Source organism: Ptiloglossa arizonensis, chromosome 6 (assembly GCF_051014685.1).
Source record: "Ptiloglossa arizonensis isolate GNS036 chromosome 6, iyPtiAriz1_principal, whole genome shotgun sequence".
Classification (NCBI taxonomy): Eukaryota; Metazoa; Arthropoda; class Insecta; order Hymenoptera; family Colletidae; genus Ptiloglossa; species Ptiloglossa arizonensis.
Genome location: NC_135053.1, coordinates 22,602,102 through 22,622,670, shown reverse-complemented (window position 1 = coordinate 22,622,670; position 20,569 = coordinate 22,602,102). Strand labels below are relative to the sequence as shown.

Genomic DNA, 20,569 nt, shown 5'->3' with positions numbered 1-20,569 from the left:
GCGTCGGACACATAGGTGCAGCGCAAAGTGTTAAATTTGTACCGGTCGACGCGAACGAGAACAAGAGTCAATCCGTGCATTCACCGGTGTGCTTGTCGCTCCCGATTCCGTTCCGTACATGCTACGTGGTAGGCGTGAACCCCGTGAGACAAAGAGGAGACGGGAGAAACAAGAAGGCCGCGGGAGGATAAAAAGACGAAGCGGCGAAAAGAAAGCGGACGAGAAGGGCTGAAGGAGAGAGAAAAAAAAAGAGAAGGGGGAGAGAGAATAAGGCCGAGCCGGAGAAAGAGGAATCGCAGAAGAAGTAAAAGCAAAGTAAAAACGGGCACGGACGGCCGGTAAATCTCTGGTCCGGTAGCCCGCGAAGAAGCAGTCTCTCCCCGTCTCTCCCCGGCTCTCCCCGGCTCTCCCCGGCTCTCCGTCTCTCTCTGGCCCCCCGTCGAAGGGAAAGAGACGCGCGGAAGGAGATCGTATCGGGTGATTAACTCTCGCGATCTCTCGAAGGGCCCGGGGGCCCACCTCGTTAGCTCTGAGTAATTCGAGCGCTAATTGCACCTAAGAGCGTGGAAGCCAGGGAGCGACGGAGAAGCGGATCCGTGAGGGGGTCCAGGGGAGAGGCAAAGCCCGCGATAGGTGCCAGGGCCCAGGCCACGCTCCCGAAACATTCGGGATATGGCGTCGCCCGGCGTGAAAGCGAGCCCGGGAATGGGCGTGCAAATGAGGGCGCAGAAAACATCTTGATGTATCATTTATCACTCGCGCCGCGGCCTTCTCCTACGTCGAGCGTTCGCTCCGCGCTAACTCGATTTTTGCGTTAGTTTTTGCCTCACCCCTCGAGACATTACCGCGAACCATACTCCGAATCATTCGTCTACGCGGAACGCCCGAAACCTACCGAGTAATTGCTCGCGGTAATTACCGTTCTTTCCGCCCTTGATCGCGCGAGGGAGTCTCCGAGTGGAGAAAGATCGTATCGCGACAAAAAGAGGGGGCGAAGTCGCGAAGAATTTGGACGCGTTCGAGATTCCAGGCTTCGCGTCGTCAGCCATTCGATCGACTAGGAATTCTCGGTACGCTTGGGAATTGTACCCTGATAGAAGTACCTGGATGGTTGGACGATCGACGGTATCGATCGATGTCCGGTCCAAGTGACGCGGAGATCCTCTCTACGTTAATGGATACGTCTTCTAACGTGGACGATTGGTTCCAGGGCCCGCCGAACGCACAGAAGACGTCGGTGTCGTCCACGACTTCCGGGCTCGGGTCAGCGCCACCCGGCGAGACCAGCTACGAGCTTCTCCTACAACAGCAACAGCTCTTCCTTCAGTGGCAGCTCGAATGGCAGCACAAGGTGAGCAGTGTACTTACTCGCGCGTGTCCGACTTCGGTCCGAGTCGTTACCAGCCCGAGAAAAGTGGGGACCATCGGGCAAATAGAAATGTTACATTGCCTCCGCTTTCCACGGGTCGTTAGCGACACTCGACCGAATCTCTCGGCCGGATGTGTCTCGTTAGCGTGTTACTTTCTCTCGATAATTTGCATAACGATTACGCGTTATTGCGTCTCTAAATCTATAATCGAGTTGACCGAGCGTTACGTAATTTGGGCCTCGTTGCACAGTACCCCCAGATCATCCTACCGGCAGCTCAGAAGCCATTGTCCCTCACCAGTAGCGCCGCAAGTGACGCCGGAAGCATCAGCGGAAGCAGCGCGAACGCGCCCAGCCCTGCACCCTCGAATTCCTCGAACAATCCCTCGGAGCAACCACCGTTGAGGCCTCTCGGCAAGCTGGAGGAGATGAAAGGTATACACACTTCCCGAGTACAGCTCGGAACTACCCGCAATGGGTTATCGATTAACAGAGATCGAGAACAAGGATAGAGACGAAACACTTTCACAATGTCGGCGAACGATCGTTGACGTCTGTTTGCTCTTTCAGTGAGCGATCTCAAAGTGGAACTGAAGCGTCGAAACTTACCGGTGTCTGGCTCCAAGCCACAGCTGATCGAGAGATTAAAGCCGTTCACGGAGTTATCTAGCGGTAACTCGACGTCTAGCTCGAATGGGCCACACGTGACGCACATGGGCCACATATTGATGGACACCCCGGGACCGGTGACATCCGACGAGTCCAGCTCCCATGCCAAGAGCCCGGGCTCTGCCATAAAGGACGAACCCAACAGTCCGCGAATGGATTCTCCGCATAGCAGTGAACACGACGATCCGTCGAGCCCGCCAGGTATGTTTACCTCCATCCTTTAACCCGTCTCGCGTTATTCACAGTGATAATTTTCGAGTTATCTTCCTACCTAGTCTAAACTATCCTCGGTACTCTCGAAACGTTCACGTATCCGTGTTTCAGGAGACGACATCATCAAAGAGCAACGAAAGCGGATAGAAGAGCTGCAGCGCGAATTGTACAAGTCTCAGCAGCAGCTTCAACAGATCCGTCAGACTCAGCCCACCACCGTTCACGCCGAGAAGTTGGTGCTCCAACAGCACATACAGAACAAAATGCAGCAACAGCAGTTGGCGCTGCACCTGCAGCAGCTGCAACACTTGCAACAGCAACAACAACAGCACCAGCAACAGCAACAGCAGAATCAACAGCAGTCCCAGCAGCAGTCGCAGCAACAACACGCCGCGTTCCAGCAGTTGAACGCGAAGGCGAGCCTCGCCGCGTTCCTCCAGGCGCAGCCGAACAACACCGCCGCCATCTTGGATTCCTCCAATCTGACCGCGATCAACAACAAGAAAAATCAAGCGAAGAACAGTGCCACGGTTCAGATACCAACCGCGATCGTTCTGAACCTGGCCAAACCCGCGAAATTGAACGGTTCGTTGCTCGGTGCTTTGGTGGCGCAGGCGCAGGCCCAGCAGCAACAACAACAGCAACAGCAGCAGCAGCAACAACATCAGCAACAACAACAGCAACAGCATCAGCAACAACAAACGGCCGGATCCGAGGATGGCAAACCGCCACCGCCTCAGTACGACGAAGCAGCGAAGCTTCTAAAAGTGAGGATACTTTTGACTTTTAGATGTTCACAACCAATGGTGACGAACCTGGGTGTATATCTCGGTCTAGCTAGAGTGGGATTCCAATGGCGCACGCGTGAACAAGTACGTGCGATCGGCACAGAGTCCCATCCTCCTCTACTTTTCAGTTTTGCGTCCTAAACGCTGAAACGCATTACTTCTAGGGTTCTTTTCACCCGTCACCTTTTACCGAGACGTCTATGGACTTATATCTCCATCTTCGAGTCAGCCAAAAGTTTCTCCCCATCCCTAGATCCAGCATCTCTGTTCAGACTCCTCGCGTTGACCCACGGACCTCGCTCTAGCTCGGTCGAGCTGTACGATTAATTCCATTATTGAAAACGGTTTGTCGAATTGGCAAGGGTTCGTTAATTATTTCCTCGCGTTCAGGTGAAGATCGAGCCAGTGCAGAAGAACCACATCAAGAGTCAAGTGGTGGACGATGTGCTGGAGATCCTGATCAAGAACGGGGAGCTACCTCCGAGCGCCGCGCAGGATCCAGCCACCCCCACGACCCCCAATAGACAGCTCCAACAGAATCTGGTGTTCACAGCGCCGGCGGACAGCCAGACTCACTCGTTGGTCTTTACCGCCGCTAGTCCGATCAGTCCGATCAGTCCGATAGCAATGGAGGTTTCACAGAGCGATTGCGTGAGTTCCCCGGCCCCGGCACCGCCGCCGCCGCCGCCACCATTGCCTTTGGCGACGTTCTCCATTCAGTTACCCTCCGCGTTGCAACAGTTGCAGCAGCAAGAGGAGATGTCCTCGTTCGGCACGAACCTGTTGACCTCGGAGGCCGAGCTGGACACGGCGATGCTCCTCAGTCCTCAATCGGGTCAGCAATCGTCGCCCGATCCTCAACCGCCGCAGGAAGTTACGTCGTCGGACAACGCCAACTTGGACCTCAAGGTGAGTCCAGTGTTCGACTCCGATCGGGCTGCGCCTCCTACCGAGTCGACGGTCCAGAGGGTCGCTACACATTGTCGTTTCTTGCTTCCAGGAACTCGGACTGGATCTAGAAACTCTGGACACCATGGACTTCGGTCAACTGGATTGCGACCTGGGCGTCAAGATGGAAGCACCCCAGGAGCTAATGGACATCGGGGACATGCCGATGGATATGGACGATTCGGATTGGTTGGACTCTCTGATGCCCCAGTCGCCGCCAACCGCTTCCACGACGATGTCCAGCCACCAACCGACACCCTCCATGAGCTTGTCGTCAGGTACGGACATCTACGATCCGTTGCTGGCCAGCAGCCAAGACCCGTTCGATCTCTTCAACATGGAGGACTCCGACTTCAAGATGTCCTCCGATCTCTCATTGACTTGGGACAAAGTCGACTTCGCGACCTAGCCCGAGATCCCCACCAGGAGCTCGACCTTGTGTACTTAAAAAAAAAAAATGAGAAAAGAAAACTGTCCAAACGGGAAACGAAGGGACCTCAACGAAACACAGAGACGACAGTCGACCACGGCAGAGCCACCAAAGTGCTACGCGTGTTTTGTGTGTTATCAATCTGTGACCGTTACGGTGCATTTTTTGTACGGGAATTGTTCGATCGCGGTAAGACGTCGCTTCTTGCCCGGTGAAACGAACACACGTTTCGTGTTGTGGGGCCTGAATTCCGGAGGGTGCCTCGGATTGGACGCCGAACGTAGTACTTACACGCAGAATTTTTTCGCGCTCGCTCGAACGAATCCGAGCGGAGAAGGACTCTGGTACGAATTAGGGGTAAAATAGCTGTACAATTATCACGAGCGAGATTTTAAGCGAGCAATTCACGAGCTGCGTCCGAGGACGGTGTCGCACAATCGCGAGCGGGGTAATCGGGAGCGTAAGAGGAGATACGCGCGAGGGCCGAGAGAAAGAAGCGTTTCAAGATCCCCCGAGAGATCCCCGAAGGGGTGTTCTTTCTTTTTTTTTTTTCTTTCTTTTACCTTTTCTTTTTTTTTTTTTTTCTTTTTTTATACAGCGTAATTGTCACAAACGCGCGATTGCACTTCGGTCGTCCCCGGTCCGTGGACAGAATCGGTATACACGCACGGGAAACGTCGCTCTTTCGTTCGCACGAGGTCGATCGCGGGGTCCGTTTCCTCGAGTTCGTACGGATCGGTCGCAGACACCATCCCCCCTAAACCCCCATAAGCGAAAACAACGAGGCCGTCGATCGATCGTGCAGGCGATACCGCGACCGAACGAATCGCCTGAACGTCGTGACGACAACAACGACCGTGTCTTCAAAATTCTCCAAAGAATCTCCTTGCGAGCGTTTTTAGCTAGTTTTTACTATCCAGTCTACAGTCGTGTGTTGCTTGAGTTTTAATAACTGCGAATAGCGTGTGTGTTAAACAAGGAAATACCCCCTCCCGGGGAAAGCTGCGGTATATGTTTTTTTCTCGCACGCTTCCCCCCCTACCACCCCTCTTACCCCAACGAAACCCACCCAGCCAAGAAAACCCCTCCCTCCTGCTCCCTCCATGAAAAAAAAAAAAAATCAACCAATATTCAATCGTAATAATATAATCGGATAATTATTACATTTACGGGAATCTAATATAAACTGTAACGATCGTAATGGCTGTGTACGTGTGTACACGCGCGTGAAGAGAACGCGTGTGTACGTGCACGTACACGAGCGTATATGTAAAATACAATAATACACGCTGCGTTCGAAAGCCGAGGTACGGTCGAGGATGAAGCTTCGAGAGGAAAGTTAAGACGAACGAAGAAATGTAAACGAGAAGTGACGAGCTTCGTAAATCGACGGCTTTCCCGCACAGCTATATAATTTTCTAAGCAAGAGCATGTGATGTTAGAGGTTACATACTACTACAATACTTTAATCACAGTAATCGCATAGAAATTTCGGAATGGGTGCGTACTATTGTGTACCGATGTCAGGCTAACGTGCGGTTCTCCCGTTTCTTTTTATTCCCCTCTTAACGAATCGTTTTTTGTTGTTTTTTTGTGACATTCCATGTTTCCAAACTCGCACGAGCAAGAGATCGAAGCTACGCGCACCGCGAGTCGCGGCTTTTGTACATCCGTTTGAGCAAAAGTTGAGGGATACGTCTCAGAATTTTGGATCGATTGTCTCTTTCTCTCTCTTTCTCTCTCTCTCTGTTTCGTTCTCTTTCGTTTTCAATACGGTCGTCCCGAACACAGTTACGTAAAATCGTATTAAATCGCGTTCGTAACCGCGCGGTGGAAAATTGTTGCGCAAGTGAGATCGTGGCTTAACGTCAATCGGGAAAATTATAATCGATGTTTCTTTGTTCTCTATTTCAACGAAACGTGCATCGAAAACGGAACGGTTGTCCCGGTGATCGCGTATAAACGGTACCAAGAGGAAGAAAAAGAAAATGTCCGCCGGTGACGAGACGGTAACTCGCGTCTGCGTTCGAGGCGCGAGAATCGTCGATGAGGAGAGCGTCCTCCATTGTTCTGAGACGTCCTTTGCAGAACCAAGTGGCTTCGTAGGTCGACGTTTACGATAAAGGATCGCACTGCCTAAGTCGGTATTAATGGAGAGAAAGTGGTGAATGCTAGTGGTGTTTCCGAGCGTGGATAATTGCGTGAAACTACAATGTATGTGAATGCGTGGAAACGGTATCAGCGTACGTGATCAGCGATGGTGCTAAACGAAAACAAACCCTAACTAGAACTATCGATTGTCCTCGAGAGAGATTCCCTCCCCGCCCCCAAGCCCCCCACGTCCCCGCGGTCGAATCGCGAAGCATCCTTGCGCCGTCGAGTCTCGATGAGAACTGTCCTCGTTAGGCAACGTATCGTTTTTTCTTCTTCTTCTTTTTTTTTGTTTTTTACACGCGACGATCGCGAAACGAATTCTGTACGAACAACTCGACGTTGCAACGAACCGTTTCGTCGATTCGCGATAGATTAGGCGCGATCACACCCCTCGTTTTCGCGATCGTAGGTGGCACTGTGGCAAGCGAGATCGTAACCATCGTCGTGTTCCATTAGCCCGCCCCCTCACCCCCCACCCTCAAATGTATCGCACAACAAAGAAACAGCAAAACGAATGCAACATTCCAAACGTTCACGCGCAACAGAGAAACATCCCGTGGGCCTCGAAACACCATGTTCCGTAAACAAAAGCTAGAGATCACATCGGGGGAACTGTAAACGCGACGTACCCCCTCCAATTTTCCGATCATTCTCCTGCTAAAAAACGCTAACCACGAAGGAAGCCACGGTTAAGCAACGCGCTCGACCGTTTCTCGCTGGAACCCGGATTTTTCTGAACTCCGTACGCATTGACTTTCTTTTACTTCGCGGTGGGTAATTTACGCGGAGCGTGTAACACAGGGTGTCCGACAGGAACGGGTCAAATTTTACTCGAGACGAAGATTGCAAACATTTTGTAATATTTTCCATCCGTTACGGTTCAATGGAAAGTAACATTTGAATTACGAATCATTTCGCGACGAACGAATCAAAATTTCACCGTTCCGTGGAATCAAATTTTGCCCGTTCCTTGTGTCCAGTGTGTCTCGATACCTATCGAGAAACGAATCCCGAAATGTGGTGAGTGATTTTTGAACCGCGTGAACCTGACACTGGACACCTTGCGCGCTTTCGAGGTGGTCCGAGTAGGCCCGGTGTATCCGAAAACGAGCAAATTAATCGCAAATTATCACCCTCTCGCACCCTCTAATTGGTCGAGGTCCATTCGTAAACCCGTGCATTTAGATCGAAACCGGTGTTCTTCCCTTCGATTCGTCCGTTCGATCCGATTACGTGAGTCGCTTCGTAACCACGCTATTACTAACTCTGCATTTAAATCCTCTAATCGCGCGACAGGCAAAGAGAGAAAACGAGAAGAGGCGAAAGATAGATAGCGAGGGAAAAAAAAAACGGGGGGAGAGAGAGAGAGAGAGGGAGAGGGAGACAGGGGAGGGAACATGGTGCGCGATCGGGGTTTAGAATCGTGCCAAAAGAAGAAAAAAAAACGAAAAAAAAAAAAAACAAACGAAAACCTTGCCACCGCGTATCGCTTCGTCATACGAAACGTACCACCCGTTGCCATGACAATAAGAGTTTTTTAGCGTGTTGTAAAGTAATAATTGTATCATACGTGAATTGGAGGAGAGTATGGCCGATGCTTCGCCCGACAAGGGGGACTCGGTGCTGTTTACGAGAAACGCGGGAAAATTCTCTTCGCGTTCTCTCGTTCGTGAACGGTACCGACTTCGATCGAAGCGAATTGGCCGCTCAAGGTCACCTCCTTCCCCCCACCACCACCTCGAATCGCGCCAACCACGCTTCTATGTTTACGCTATGCCAACTTGCCGTTCTGTGTAAGAAACAGATGGCGTCTGTCCGCGGGTTCGCGCGAACGGACGACAGATGGAGCAACCGATCGGCGAGACGATCAGGTGGGGGGTGAGACACGGTGGCCTTGAGCGGTCGGTTAATTTTGTTACGAACGGAAATTTAGAAGCATGTTGAGCGCAGGGTGACGTGCGTCGTTTCGTGGAAATTTGATTTGTTATCGGTGCTATTCTATACGATTTTAGAATAAAATATTCCAAGTGTTATTTTAATCGGCGGAAGGAATGGGTGAGATACATTTCGGGCACTATTTTATCGTTAGATAGTAGGGCTGAAAAGAATTTTCGAACAGTAATTAATTAGCACGGAGCATGCGCAGTGTTCCGTGAATTTGATAAAAAATAGTATCTTTTTTCGTTAGCGTAACGTTTCGCAAAGTGTAGATAGGTGAAATAACCGATTAGAAGAATTTCACGGTTATATTGTCCTGCACTCGATGCGCGCCTAGATCGAAGGGTAAATGGCGAGCGATCGACGAGAGCGAATCCGCCATCGAACGAACAGCACACGGCGTACGATCTCCTCAATTTTTGTTCGTTTCTCTTTTAACGCGTCGCAGCAAATATCGTTGCTTGTCATAGCGATCCCGTGATTGTTTCACTTTCTTCGAATCATGAAATCTGTCGATGATCGATTGATCGATTTGTCAGGCTGTGCGAATCTGGTAGTCTGTGTCTCGTGAGACGCCGTAAGAGTGTCTTCTGTTTGTATAATCGAGCGTGTGTGATGTGAGAGTGTCGGAGGGTTGCGCGCGATGAATATATAAAGAGCATAAAAAAAAGAAAAAACAAACCAAGAAGAAAAAACCAGCGATTAGATGAAATTTTACATCGGAGACGTGACTTCAACGTCCGTGTATAAAGTTTTGCGAAATGTATCGTGTATAAACGTGCTGCGTGCGGTTGCGTCGAAAACAGACAAAAGTTGAAAAAAAGAAAAAAAACACAGAATAAGAACGATTGCGAACACGCGCACGCGCGTGCGCGAACACACACATACAATCACACGAACATATTTTGTATGAGCATGCGAAGAAAGAAATGGTATAAGTTTTGTTAAGTATCTATGAATTTATTGTAATGATATGTACGTTTAAGTAACGATCACGTAATTATTGCTAGAGAGAGTGTTATTTATTTTTATTTGTTGCAAATTTATCGATTGCCTTCCATTTGAGTAAATAAATAAATCTAAAGTTATTCGCTAAGCTGTTCGTTTCTTTTCCCGGCGACTACACCAACTTCGATCTTTCATCGCATTAAAGTGTACGAGGATTGATTGATTTCTTTCGGCGGCAATCGTAATTAGATCCAAGAAGTGACTCTAAACGGACCAGAGCACGTAGACAATGTACTGTATTCCAATTGAAAAAATTACGTTTTTAAATCTTTTTGTAAACTTATTATAACCACTACTAGTACTACTACTACTACTACTACTCTTAATACTATTGCTACTGCTACTGCTACTGCTACTGATACTGCTATTGCTACTACTACCACTATTGCTGCTGCTATTATTGTTAAAACTGCTATACTATTAATTATTACTACTACTAATTACTGCAAACAAACACACGAATTACTGATAATAATATCTGACTATACATGACTCGAGCTCAGATTTTTGTTTGTAAAATAATATATTTTAAACAAAATAAAGTTAGGTACATTTTATTTATTATTCCTCCATTGTGCCATTCCTTTACTCTTTCCAAAGTTTTACGCATTTTTTAAATTATAACGTTGCTTACAGGAAATTTCGCAAATTCAAATTGTCTCTCTTATCGTAAATTATTCTTTCCAACGAAAGGAAGGACCTGCTCGCGCGAACGTTATTTCCCAAGACCTTCAAAAGCCGGTATGAATAATTATAGCGAGCTTACCATAAAAGCAAATAAAACACGTGCATTCAAAAAGTATACGGATTAAGCAGACAAGTCGCTGTCTAATTAGTATCCTTTGCAACACTGGTGCTACAAACAAACATTAAGGGAGAAACGAATATATTTATAGTATATAAAGTGAAGTCTATAGCAGCTGTGCTATATTTCGTCTGTGGCGAGACCCTTACGTTTAATACAATATAGGCACTTGATGCGGAAAATCCTTTATCCAATATATTTATACTCGGCATGCGCGCATGCGTACCAAAAAGCCTCGAAGCACGTCTGATCCGTACGTAAACGTCAAACTGAGTTAATTTCATGGTCCGTTGATTGGAAATTTGTCAAAATTGAACAAGTGCAAACACAATGAAAATCTGTTAAAATGTGTAATAGTAATCTTTTGAACATAGTATGGCGTCAACTACAAATTAATCCATCTTCCTACAGTTATTCACGTTGCGTATTTAGAAATAATACTGATATAGCAAACATAACCTCTGAAATGTTTATATTATAATTTTAACTAGTGTACAATTTGTAGATTGTGAAGTAAGTATTTTGGATCTAGTAACAGTTTCTTCATTTTCTACGTTCTTTCAGTAAACAAGGAATTAAGATATAATTTGCTATTTATAGCCTACTAATGTATTACTACTCGTGATGTTGATACCAAAACTTTGCAAATATTCATTCCAGTTATATTTACTACCAGAAATTAACGGCAACAATGAAACGTAAACCAAAATTAACATCGACCAATGCAACTGCTCCAAAGAAACATCATTGGGCAACAGGCTTGTTGGTTTCAATGGAAGATCCTGAGCTCAGAGTGAAAGAAGACGATCAAGTAGTTGTCATTAAAGACAAATATCCAAAGGCCCAATATCATTACCTAGTCCTACCAAAAATAAACATACCTTCGCTGTGGCACATTAAAAAAGAGAACGAAGATTTGTTGCATCACATGGCTAAAGTTGCAGAAGATTTAACTAAACAACACAAGGAGGCTGAATTTCTGTGCGTACTCGTTATACTTGGGTATCCGTATCATAAATGAAATTACCATAGTAGTTGATTCAAGTGTCCGTAAGCTTATATATTTAAAATATTTTTTATAGCATTGGATATCATGCTGTACCGAGTATGCAACGTTTGCATCTACACGTAATCAGTACAGACTTCAACAGTACCTGTTTGAAAACAAAATATCATTGGAACTCGTTCACGACTCCTTTCTTTTTGCACTCAACAGGTAAGATCTACCTCGGTCGTTACATTAAATACGTCTCGAAATACGTTCGATGTTCGCGACATACGGTGACTCCGAATTCACTATTTTATATCTACGTTTATAAGAATTAGTTCGTTTACCTTTTTTAAGAGAAGCAATCTTAAGCAATCTCTGCGTTTTATCGATTGCAGATATCTGCAACCAATTGCGCGAGAAAGGTGAACTTAAAAAGCTAAAATCCGAAGACAGCGCCGAGCACCTGAACACTCCATTGAAATGTCACAAATGTTCGGCCACTCCGAAAAATATGCCCGATTTGAAGAAACACTTGTTGACTCATTTTCCCAGTCAAAAAAGTACCAGTAGTTTCGATTGATCCAGCAATGAATGACAAAATGCATGTCGCGAACGCAATAATTTTAACAAAATACTTGATTTACTAAAACAATTAAATATTTCCCCATGCTGTGGTTCCCTATGTTATAGACGAGTTAGCACCAAACACGCTCTCAACACCTTGTGCAATGTCGATTAGCGTTAAAAAAAAAAAACAGTAGACATGTGTAAAGCTAGTGCGATCAGATACAATTTTAGAATATTCAGTGAACTTGGTGATGTAATTAGTGCGCAATGTACTATAAGATTACAGTTTTAAAATATATATATATATCATTCTGTATATACTTACCACAATTTATTGAAATTTCTATTCCTATAGTTGGAAGCTGTTCGCCGAGACGGGTAGGTAGGGTATTACGTATCAATTAATAAGACAGAGACGTACGGTATTTCGGAAAATTTACTATAAATAAATTTTATGTTAATATTAATAGGTCTTGTCGCCTATGTAATATCAATTACATGCTAACTATTTACAGAGTCTTCTTATCCGATGTGAAGTATTTAATGTGTACAAGTGAACCGTTGTGTAGGTGGTGTTGGTGTGTAAGTGTACTTTAGTCTGTATACATTTAGTAATACTGCAATTAATAGTTGAACCGTCCTTCGTACGCCGAAACGGTAGCCATTCGAATAATCGCAAGGCCATGGCTGTTATTGCTTACGTAGTTGCATCGGTGCATATCCGAACGATTTTAGTTTCGTTTTTTTTTTTTTGTGTTACATTCGTGTCCCGCTTATTTTAAGTATTCGTTCGTTTCTCTCGCGAGCGGTATAAATTACATTTAGCTAATCGCGTTTCGTCTTATATCGCGTCGACTGTTGTGTATCGTGTCTCTCTCTCTCAACAAATACGGCTAGGAGATTTTTTTAAGTTTTTCTCGGCTAGAGTAAAGTGAACTATGATACAAAAGGAGGTGGAGCGCCGCCCTCTCTCCGGGGTCAGGAATCTAGAGTTAAACCAGTCTGCGAGTAACGAGGGGGGAAACAATTTTAAATAGAATAAAAACGACCACCTTTCCCCTGGTCGGGCGAGTAAGGCCGGCGCTTCGAGGAGAACGCGCGTACCCGTTGGTAAAGTTTGCAACGCCTGCATAAAACGTAGAACCTGCAAAGTTTACCGAACGCGGTGAAACGTCACGGCGCGGCGTCGCGTGTGTCACCGACCAAGCGTCACCCTCTCGTTGAGAGAACGCCATTGCGGGTCGATGGAACGGCGTCGCTACGGGACACGATCTTTCTTCGGGAAACGAAGCAACGAACGGGGGGGGAGTGATACGCGTCGACGGAAGCGAGGAACTTTTGCAATCGGACTGAAACGCCGTAAACGATCGAGGCGGCCCCTTCGAGTCTTTACCAAAACAAACGACAGCAGGGGGAAACGCCTCGAAAATATATATAACAAACGCTCTCGACGCGTGCTTCGTCTCGCAACGGAAAGATCGCGTCGGTTTTTCTTTTACCTAAAAACACGCACACGCCACCGATACGCTATCCCCCGTGACCGTGGGGAGAGGATGGGAGGGGCCGGGGGTGAGTGGGCGAGGAGTGGGGAGGAATAGCGGGGACAACAACTGACGGAATTCCTCCCCGCGATCGATTCTCACTATAGTTGAAGGAGGAAGAAACGAGGTGGAGCGCGACAATCGGCTCGTCGAGGCCACGCGCCCCGCTTTCGCCCGCAAGCACCGTGCGTGGCACGCCAAAAGCGGTCATTTTGGAAAGCCACTGGGCGCAAGGACAATGGACCGGGCCCGCGAACGGGCCACCATTTTTTCGAGCATACTCGCGCGGCGCCGCGGCCACGACGATCGAACGTCGCTCCTTCCACGAATCCTCCGCCGAATACCCTGTTTAAGTCTCCTAAGTGTCGCGGGGAGGTCGGATGTTTGGTACGGTGGAAGGTGTCTCCTTCTTCTTCTTCTTCTTCTTCTTATCATACAAATATATAGATATATGTATATATATGTCTGTATATATAGTACAATTGGGCGTCACGGTCAGCCGCCATACGCGATCGAGTCATGTGCCGTGGGGTAACGTCAACGAAATATCATTAAATCTATATAGCGCGCGCGTGTCTGTCTCACTTCGGCCTAAACCTACAACGAGCGAACGAACATTTCCACTTTATACACGATTTTTCCTAACTACTATACACAATTCATAAATACTTTGTATACTGTATATGCATATATATGTGTGTGTATATATATACTTTTTCATATATATTTTATATATATATATATATATATATAAAATGTATGTGTATATATATGTATATATATAGAATATTTATGTATAGGTAATATACAAGTATTATGGTACACAGTTCGGCCACGACTGGATCAAGCGAGCGCGCGCGCAGGGATACGTTGGATAGCGTCTCGGTGGCGTGTCGACGATGAACGCGGCAGTATTATTTACAGAATACCTAGAAGCATTACGTCTAAGGACAATTATAAGTAAATACGGTAGCTGAAACGCATATATGTGCGCGTGCGTGTACAAGGGCAGCACACGGAGGGTGCGCGTGTATACGCGTACGCAACGATTCGCGAGCGCTACGCTAGTAATATAGTAATAATAGTAACGGCGGTGGTGGGGTGATGGGGTGGTGGTTGTAATAGTAATAGTAATAGTAGTAGTAATAATAATAATAGTAGTAGTAGTAATAGTAATAGTAGAAGTGATAGTAGTGGTAGTAATGGTAAAAGTAGTAATGGTAGAAGTAATAATAGCAGGAGCGGTAGTAATAGTGCGGTGATAGTAGTAGTGTTAGTAGTAGTGGTGACAGTAGTGGTACTAGGAAATAATAGTCGCAGTGTCGGTAGCGGTAGTGGTACTGAGAAGTCTGTGTATATGTTTATAAACACCTACGTAAATTCGTGTGTAAATCTGTAATCGAAATTACGTAAAAATGGTCGAAAATAAATAATCGTGGGACGAGAATACGGTACGTAATAAATTTAAAAAAGTCGAAAAAAAAAAAGAAAAAGAAGAGAAAAAAAATGATAACAAAGGAACGGAACGGAAAAGTCGCTTAAATAAACGTCGATAAGTTACGAGGGGAGAAAATACTTGTGTCGGTAATACGACGAATAGTCTCGATAACAATAACCCGAACGATATAATTATAGCGATGATACTAAATACTAGGCAAATTAAGATTAATAGTAAGAATGATAACGATAATAGTTTGAACGCGATGACGAGTGTTGTGTGCACGTGTAGTTGGTGTTGCGTATATACATATGTGTGTGTGCGCGTGGATGTGTGTATATATATATATATATATATATATATATATATATATATATATATATATATATATATATACATATTATATATAGAGAAACACACATACATATGTACATAAAAAATGTGTGTGCGTGTGTGGATATGTGTATGTGTACACTGGGCAGCGTAAAACTTGTCCCAACGTTTTCTGAAAAGAATCAGTGCCGCCGGTTGAGCACAGCCGCCTCGTGGTGCGCAAACTAGATGCGCGGGAGACTTCTTCGTCGTCGATTGCCGCATAACGCGGTTCGTCGGTCACGTGGTGTTTGTGCTCAACTGGCGGCGCCAAATTCCCGGTAAACATCGGGACAAGTTTCGCGTTGCCCGATGCAGCGCGTGTACGTGTAATTTCGCATCTAAGCGGGATACTACTTCACCTTAAAGCAATCCTTTTAAACGATTCTCTATCAACTACCTACTTAATTCATAGGGTCACGTTCAAGTATGTCAAGTCTTTCACTGGAGGAGAACGTTCGGGTGTTCTCCCCCGTACTCCACCGCTTCTCTTTGTACAACGAACGTTTTTTCTTCTTTACTACGAAAGGAGCTACTTTCAAACTTTCGCTTCGAATTAAGATCTAAGCTTGCTGCAGTACTTCTAGTTCCCGGCTACATACACACACATTGTTCGATCGCGAGTCCGCGAGGGCCAGACCCAGGGGGCGACGACGACGACTACGACGAGGATAATTCGATCTAAGAAGAGAAAATGAACGCGGAAAAAACGCCGTGGCCGGACAACGATTTTTGTACTTACAAAGATCTATCTATAACTATCTAACTATTTTACCTATCTATCTATTTTATCTATCTATCTATCTATCCGTCTATCTATCTATGGAACACTATTTTATACAATTAGTAGACGCTTTACGAAGCCTGCTCTTCGTGATAAATCGCGCTAATATTTACAAACTACCGAGGAAAAAGGGCAACGAACAACGAGATGAAGAATACTGTAAGAACGCGAAGAGAGCAAGGGGCTCCGTACGGAACAAACGCGCAACATTCCGAGAACCCCTTTCAGGCGACGTAAACGGTTCATTAAAGCTGCAAAGCGACACGTTGTCCCCCACTGCATTTTTTTTCCCATTTTTCTTTTTTTTCCTTTTTTCTTTTGGTTGACTTCGACTATACAAATTGACGTCTAGATTCCTCGCGGGACCGACAGACGGACGCGTGTTCTATCGCGCGGGGACACGACCGTCTCGTCGATGCCCGCGTTTCTACCTAAAAAGAAAACTCGTCGGCAAATTCTACGCGTGTAATTTTGGCTATATTTGGAACGAAATCTCGCTGCCACGCTGTCGGGTACGCGAACACGACCGAGGGGCACCCGAGCAACCAGGGGGGGATTTCAAATTTCATCTCGATTACCGCGCAGCACACCCCCCATTTTTCCACCATCTTTTCTTTCCAATTCCGTTTAGTTTCGAAGCGACGATTGACATCTTGGAATTTTGATCGCGCGTCGGGAATTCTGGACAGAATATTACACGGATAAACAAACTCTCTATTTTCCCCTACTCGATGACGAAACAATATTTGCGGTGGTTCGTGGCCAAGCGACCTCGATCGCGAGCGTTACATCCGGGCAGCGTGCGCGTGCGCGTGCTCGTAGATACACAGCTAAAGACCTTGGCTAAAATTTTCGCTATTTCTCGCGCGTGTCGCGTGCTAGTAACGACGTACAGCCTCTCTTCAAGGTTCCTTCGAGGTCGGACGACGATCGAATTCAGCTAAACGTAACCGGTGAAAAACTTTTTCATTTCTTTTTTTTTTTTTCTTTCTTTCGATAATCATCTCCGCGGTGTCCAAGGTTCCTCGGAGGGGGCACGTACACGCTTTGAAAATTCGTTTACCTAGAAAATTTGTCCTAAGCTGTACACTGTAACGCGCTAGAAGAACACTAAACTTATCCTAGAATTGTATCATCGTTAACGACGAGTCGTATTTACTCCCTAATAGAACCGATCTCGTTGAATCGCCCCCTCCCCCCCTCTCGTCTGGCCACGAACGAACGTATGGATTATTATTCGCGGGTACGCGATCGCGCCTCGCGGACATATTTATTACAATCTACGGTTGAAAACCTTCTTCCGTCCTGCTCCATTTCATAAAACGATCACTGTGCTCAGTCTTCTGTTTAAGCGGTAGACTCCTGCAGGCCGTGGTACTGGATCGCATGTTCTCGATCGCTCTACACCACTCCAACGCGAATCCTTCGGGATCCTCGAGATAGTAGGTTCTCGTTGGCTGTAACAGGAGAACGGAACAAGTTCGCGTAAACATTATTGCTGGAATATTGTCAACGTAAACAGGAACAGAATCGAACCGGGCCAAGGTGCTCGTACTCGCCCGCTATCCGCGTAACTTTATTTTTAATCGCGGTAAACATCGCTTTTCACCCGTGGACCTGGCCGGCCTCCTCTTTCGAAATCGCGTTCCTTGAAAATATTTCGATCCCGCGCGAGCAACAGCCGCGAGAAAAACGTTTCACCGATTTCCGCGTTGCGTTTCTCTTTCGAAAGATTCTCCTCGTTCTGGTTCCAGAGAATTGAACAGTTTCTCGACCCGGGTCGGTTTCAAATGGTCGATTGCCGTTCGAATATCGAAAAAGAAAGAGAATAAAAAAGCTGTTCGGCTCACCGTGTGAACGAAGAAGATCTTGAAGCTCTTCGGCTCGACCCTTAGCTCCGGGCTCCAGGGTATCTCGCCCTTGAGCACCATGTTGACAGGATCGACGTAGTAGAGGTGCGGTCCGGTGGTTAGCAGGAGCATTCTTCGTCTGGCGAATAGTCCTTTCCTCTTGTTGACGAATCCCTGTTTGAGTATCAGGTTGCCCTCGACGAATACGTCCCATTGGTTGGATCCGCGTTGCGTCTCGAGACGATTCCTGAGCTCGTCGGGTGTCAGATCGGCGATGTTCCCGTCCGGGTTGGTCGTCCTCCTCCTCGGTTTCTCGACCACCGTGGTCGGCGGGGGTGTCTGGCGCTCGGTGGTCACGTTCTGTTCGTCGTCGTCGTCGTCGTCGTCGTCCTCGCCGATGCTCAAACCGAGGAGCCTGGTCAGCTGTTTGTCGTCGAGGCCGGGTTCGAGGTGATCGGGTACCCTGTACTGGGACCTGAGTTCCTCGTGCTCGGAGGTGCCGGGCAGGTAGGGGTAGATCGGGGGTGGCGTCTGCTCGTGCAGGGTCTCGAAATCAACGCCCTCGAAGAAGGGATGCGCCCTGATGCTCGGGTAACCGGCACCGTGTTCGTCCTGAGCGCCGAGCCTCTCCGTTGGCTCGAGAACGAGCAGATTGCGTACCAGGGATCTCGCCAGCTCGCAGAAACCGTCCGGTATCTCGTATTCGAGTTTCAGAATCTTCTGGAATATCATGTACTCGCTCCTGGAGCGGAACGGTGGCAGGCCAGCGACCATCTGGTAGACTATGCAGCCGAGGGCCCAGAGATCGGAGGCTCTGCTCGCGGTCTTGTCGGTCAATAGTTCCGGCGACACGTATTGGGCGGTACCGACGAACGAACCTCTCCGCTCCCTGCGGTACTGCTGCTGTTGTTGTTGCTGCAGCTGAGGATCGTCCGTGGCGGTGTGCGTCAACACCGTCTCCGGGTCCTTGAGGATCTTCGCGCTACCGAAGTCGGTGATGAGCACGTGCATTTTCTCGTCGAGAAGTATGTTCTCCGGTTTGAGATCCCGATGAATGATCCCGAGACCGTGGAGGTACTCGAGACCCCGCAGGATCTCCGCCGAGTAGAACTTGGTGCACTCGATGTCGAACGAGCCGACCTTGTTGATGTAGGGCAGAAGCTCACCGTTCTTCGCGTAGGACAGAACGAAATAGAGTCTTTGCACGTCCTGGAATGTGCAGAACAGGCGCACGAACGAGTGCTTCGCGCCCGCGAGCATGTTCAGCACCTCCTTCTCGCGCTTCACGTACTCGGTCTTCTTCTCCTTGATTATGTGACGTTTGTCGCACACCTTGATCGCGTACTCCTTGCTGGTGTGGATGTCCTTCACGAGGTAAACCTAAACCAACCATCGGGAGTACACGGTTAGAACTGGATTAGGTGGCTCTTCGGACGATAACGAGCAACGCGCGCGTTTCGATCGACCGCTCTATCGACCGGTTAATGGCCGATTCACCGACGCGTATTCGATACCGACCGAATCCTCCGACGTTCCAGCTGTCCAACGAAACCGGTTAGATCGATACTCCTTCCGAACCGTAGGGGTCGCGAAGCGGAAAAAGTTGGAGAGACCGACTACGCGGTTACTCCGTAGGTAGAAAGTTTCGTAACGAGGGATGGAGTAGGAGGAGGAGTAGGAGGAGGAAAAAAGTTTGAGAATCACTGGAGGATTAGAGAGCGGCGGCGAGAGGAACGGGAGGGGGAGAGAAACTCTTTCGACCTCCTTCGTCCCGGTGTTAATTCCGAGCTTCTTAATGATTTAATCGAGTTAACGGGATAATACACTTACGGTGGAGAAGCTTCCCTCGCCGATCACCTTGCCAAAGATGAAGTCGTTGGGAGTCCGCTTGTGCGTTGACGGGTTGATGGTGGTAAGGGCCGGGTTCGTGGTCGGCGAAACCCGGGGCGCCAGGGTGTTGGCTGGCGCAACCACACCATTGGTCGCGTCGTTCGTTGGTGGAGACATTTTGGACACCGGCCCCTCCACCGTTACTGCCGGCTGTGGCGAAACGGTAAGCGCCTGGTTCGCCACACGCTGCAACAAAAACGAACACGGCTTCGTTACCAAACAGTTCCGCCGCGAGTCGTTTCTTATCCCGTTTATGTACACAAACGCATCCTGTTTAATAAGATGCTCGGAGAGGCTCTTTCGGGGGCCCTGGGGAACCGACACCTGGAACCACCCAACGGTACACGTACGTGTACACGTATATAGACATACATCCCCGTTTGAATTACAATCGCTCGTGAATCTTGCAACGCGTCACCTATCCGAGACCATTTTCGGTCACTTTCGATTCAACGTTCGCGATCGTTGTCGCGCCGCTACGTGGAACAGCGTCCTCGTAAGAAATTCTACCGACGAATTCGATTTTAATATCGGGATTCGTGGAACCCGCGCACCTCGCGACGCAATCGTTGTCTGGTGTATACGATTCTGGGTAATGGACGTGGAATTTCGAAAAGGTCGCCGAGAGTTCGAAAGTTCCCAAAACCCCGTGTTTATATACTTTCCCCGCGCGGAATTCTTCGTAGTTGATCGAAGCGATTCGGGGGACGCGGAGCCGCGTTTAAGTGGACGAGATCGCGGAAACATTGGACGCGTCCCCGGTCGTCTACGAGTCATTGGGAAGATGTCCAAACTCGGCGAATGGTCTCGGAAG

General features: G+C 47.6%; 3 protein-coding genes across 12 annotated transcripts in view; 2 read left to right on the top strand and 1 right to left on the bottom strand.

The window, feature by feature from the left end:
• LOC143148359 (uncharacterized) overlaps positions 1 to 4,538 on the top strand; it is a 506,012-nt gene extending 501,474 nt beyond the window's left edge. For 5 of the 6 annotated variants that reach the window (XM_076314644.1, XM_076314643.1, XM_076314647.1 and 2 more), the window contains 6 exons: positions 1,211 to 1,351; positions 1,621 to 1,804; positions 1,940 to 2,239; positions 2,363 to 3,018; positions 3,430 to 3,948; positions 4,040 to 4,538. In XM_076314644.1, the coding sequence (XP_076170759.1) occupies positions 1,211 to 1,351; positions 1,621 to 1,804; positions 1,940 to 2,239; positions 2,363 to 3,018; positions 3,430 to 3,948; positions 4,040 to 4,396 (2,157 nt within the window). In that variant the 3' untranslated portion in view covers positions 4,397 to 4,538. The remainder of the gene's footprint in view (positions 1 to 1,210; positions 1,352 to 1,620; positions 1,805 to 1,939; positions 2,240 to 2,362; positions 3,019 to 3,429; positions 3,949 to 4,039) is intronic. The other variant, XM_076314645.1, reaches the window with a different exon arrangement.
• A 6,030-nt stretch (positions 4,539 to 10,568) lies between these two features.
• Positions 10,569 to 12,196, top strand: Aptx (aprataxin). 2 transcript variants are annotated; one of them, XM_076314655.1, is made up of 4 exons: positions 10,569 to 10,835; positions 10,999 to 11,303; positions 11,405 to 11,538; positions 11,709 to 12,196. In XM_076314655.1, the coding sequence occupies exons 2-4, from the start codon at positions 11,014 to 11,016 to the stop codon at positions 11,891 to 11,893; spliced, it is 609 nt and encodes a 202-aa protein (XP_076170770.1). In that variant the 5' UTR covers positions 10,569 to 10,835; positions 10,999 to 11,013; the 3' UTR covers positions 11,894 to 12,196. The 2 variants fall into 2 exon arrangements, with proteins under 2 accessions (XP_076170770.1, XP_076170769.1); XM_076314654.1 differs by having other exon boundaries at positions 10,570 to 10,835; positions 10,983 to 11,303.
• Positions 12,197 to 15,224: 3,028 nt separating this feature from the next.
• The window catches only part of Pdk1 (Phosphoinositide-dependent kinase 1), a 51,750-nt gene continuing 46,405 nt past the window's right edge, over positions 15,225 to 20,569 (bottom strand). For all 4 annotated transcript variants that reach the window (XM_076314652.1, XM_076314650.1, XM_076314651.1 and 1 more), the window contains exons 2-4: positions 19,696 to 19,941; positions 17,866 to 19,245; positions 15,225 to 17,472 (exon numbers count right to left, since the gene is read on the bottom strand). In XM_076314652.1, coding sequence (XP_076170767.1) covers positions 17,296 to 17,472; positions 17,866 to 19,245; positions 19,696 to 19,941 — 1,803 coding nt within the window. In that variant the 3' untranslated portion in view covers positions 15,225 to 17,295. The remainder of the gene's footprint in view (positions 17,473 to 17,865; positions 19,246 to 19,695; positions 19,942 to 20,569) is intronic.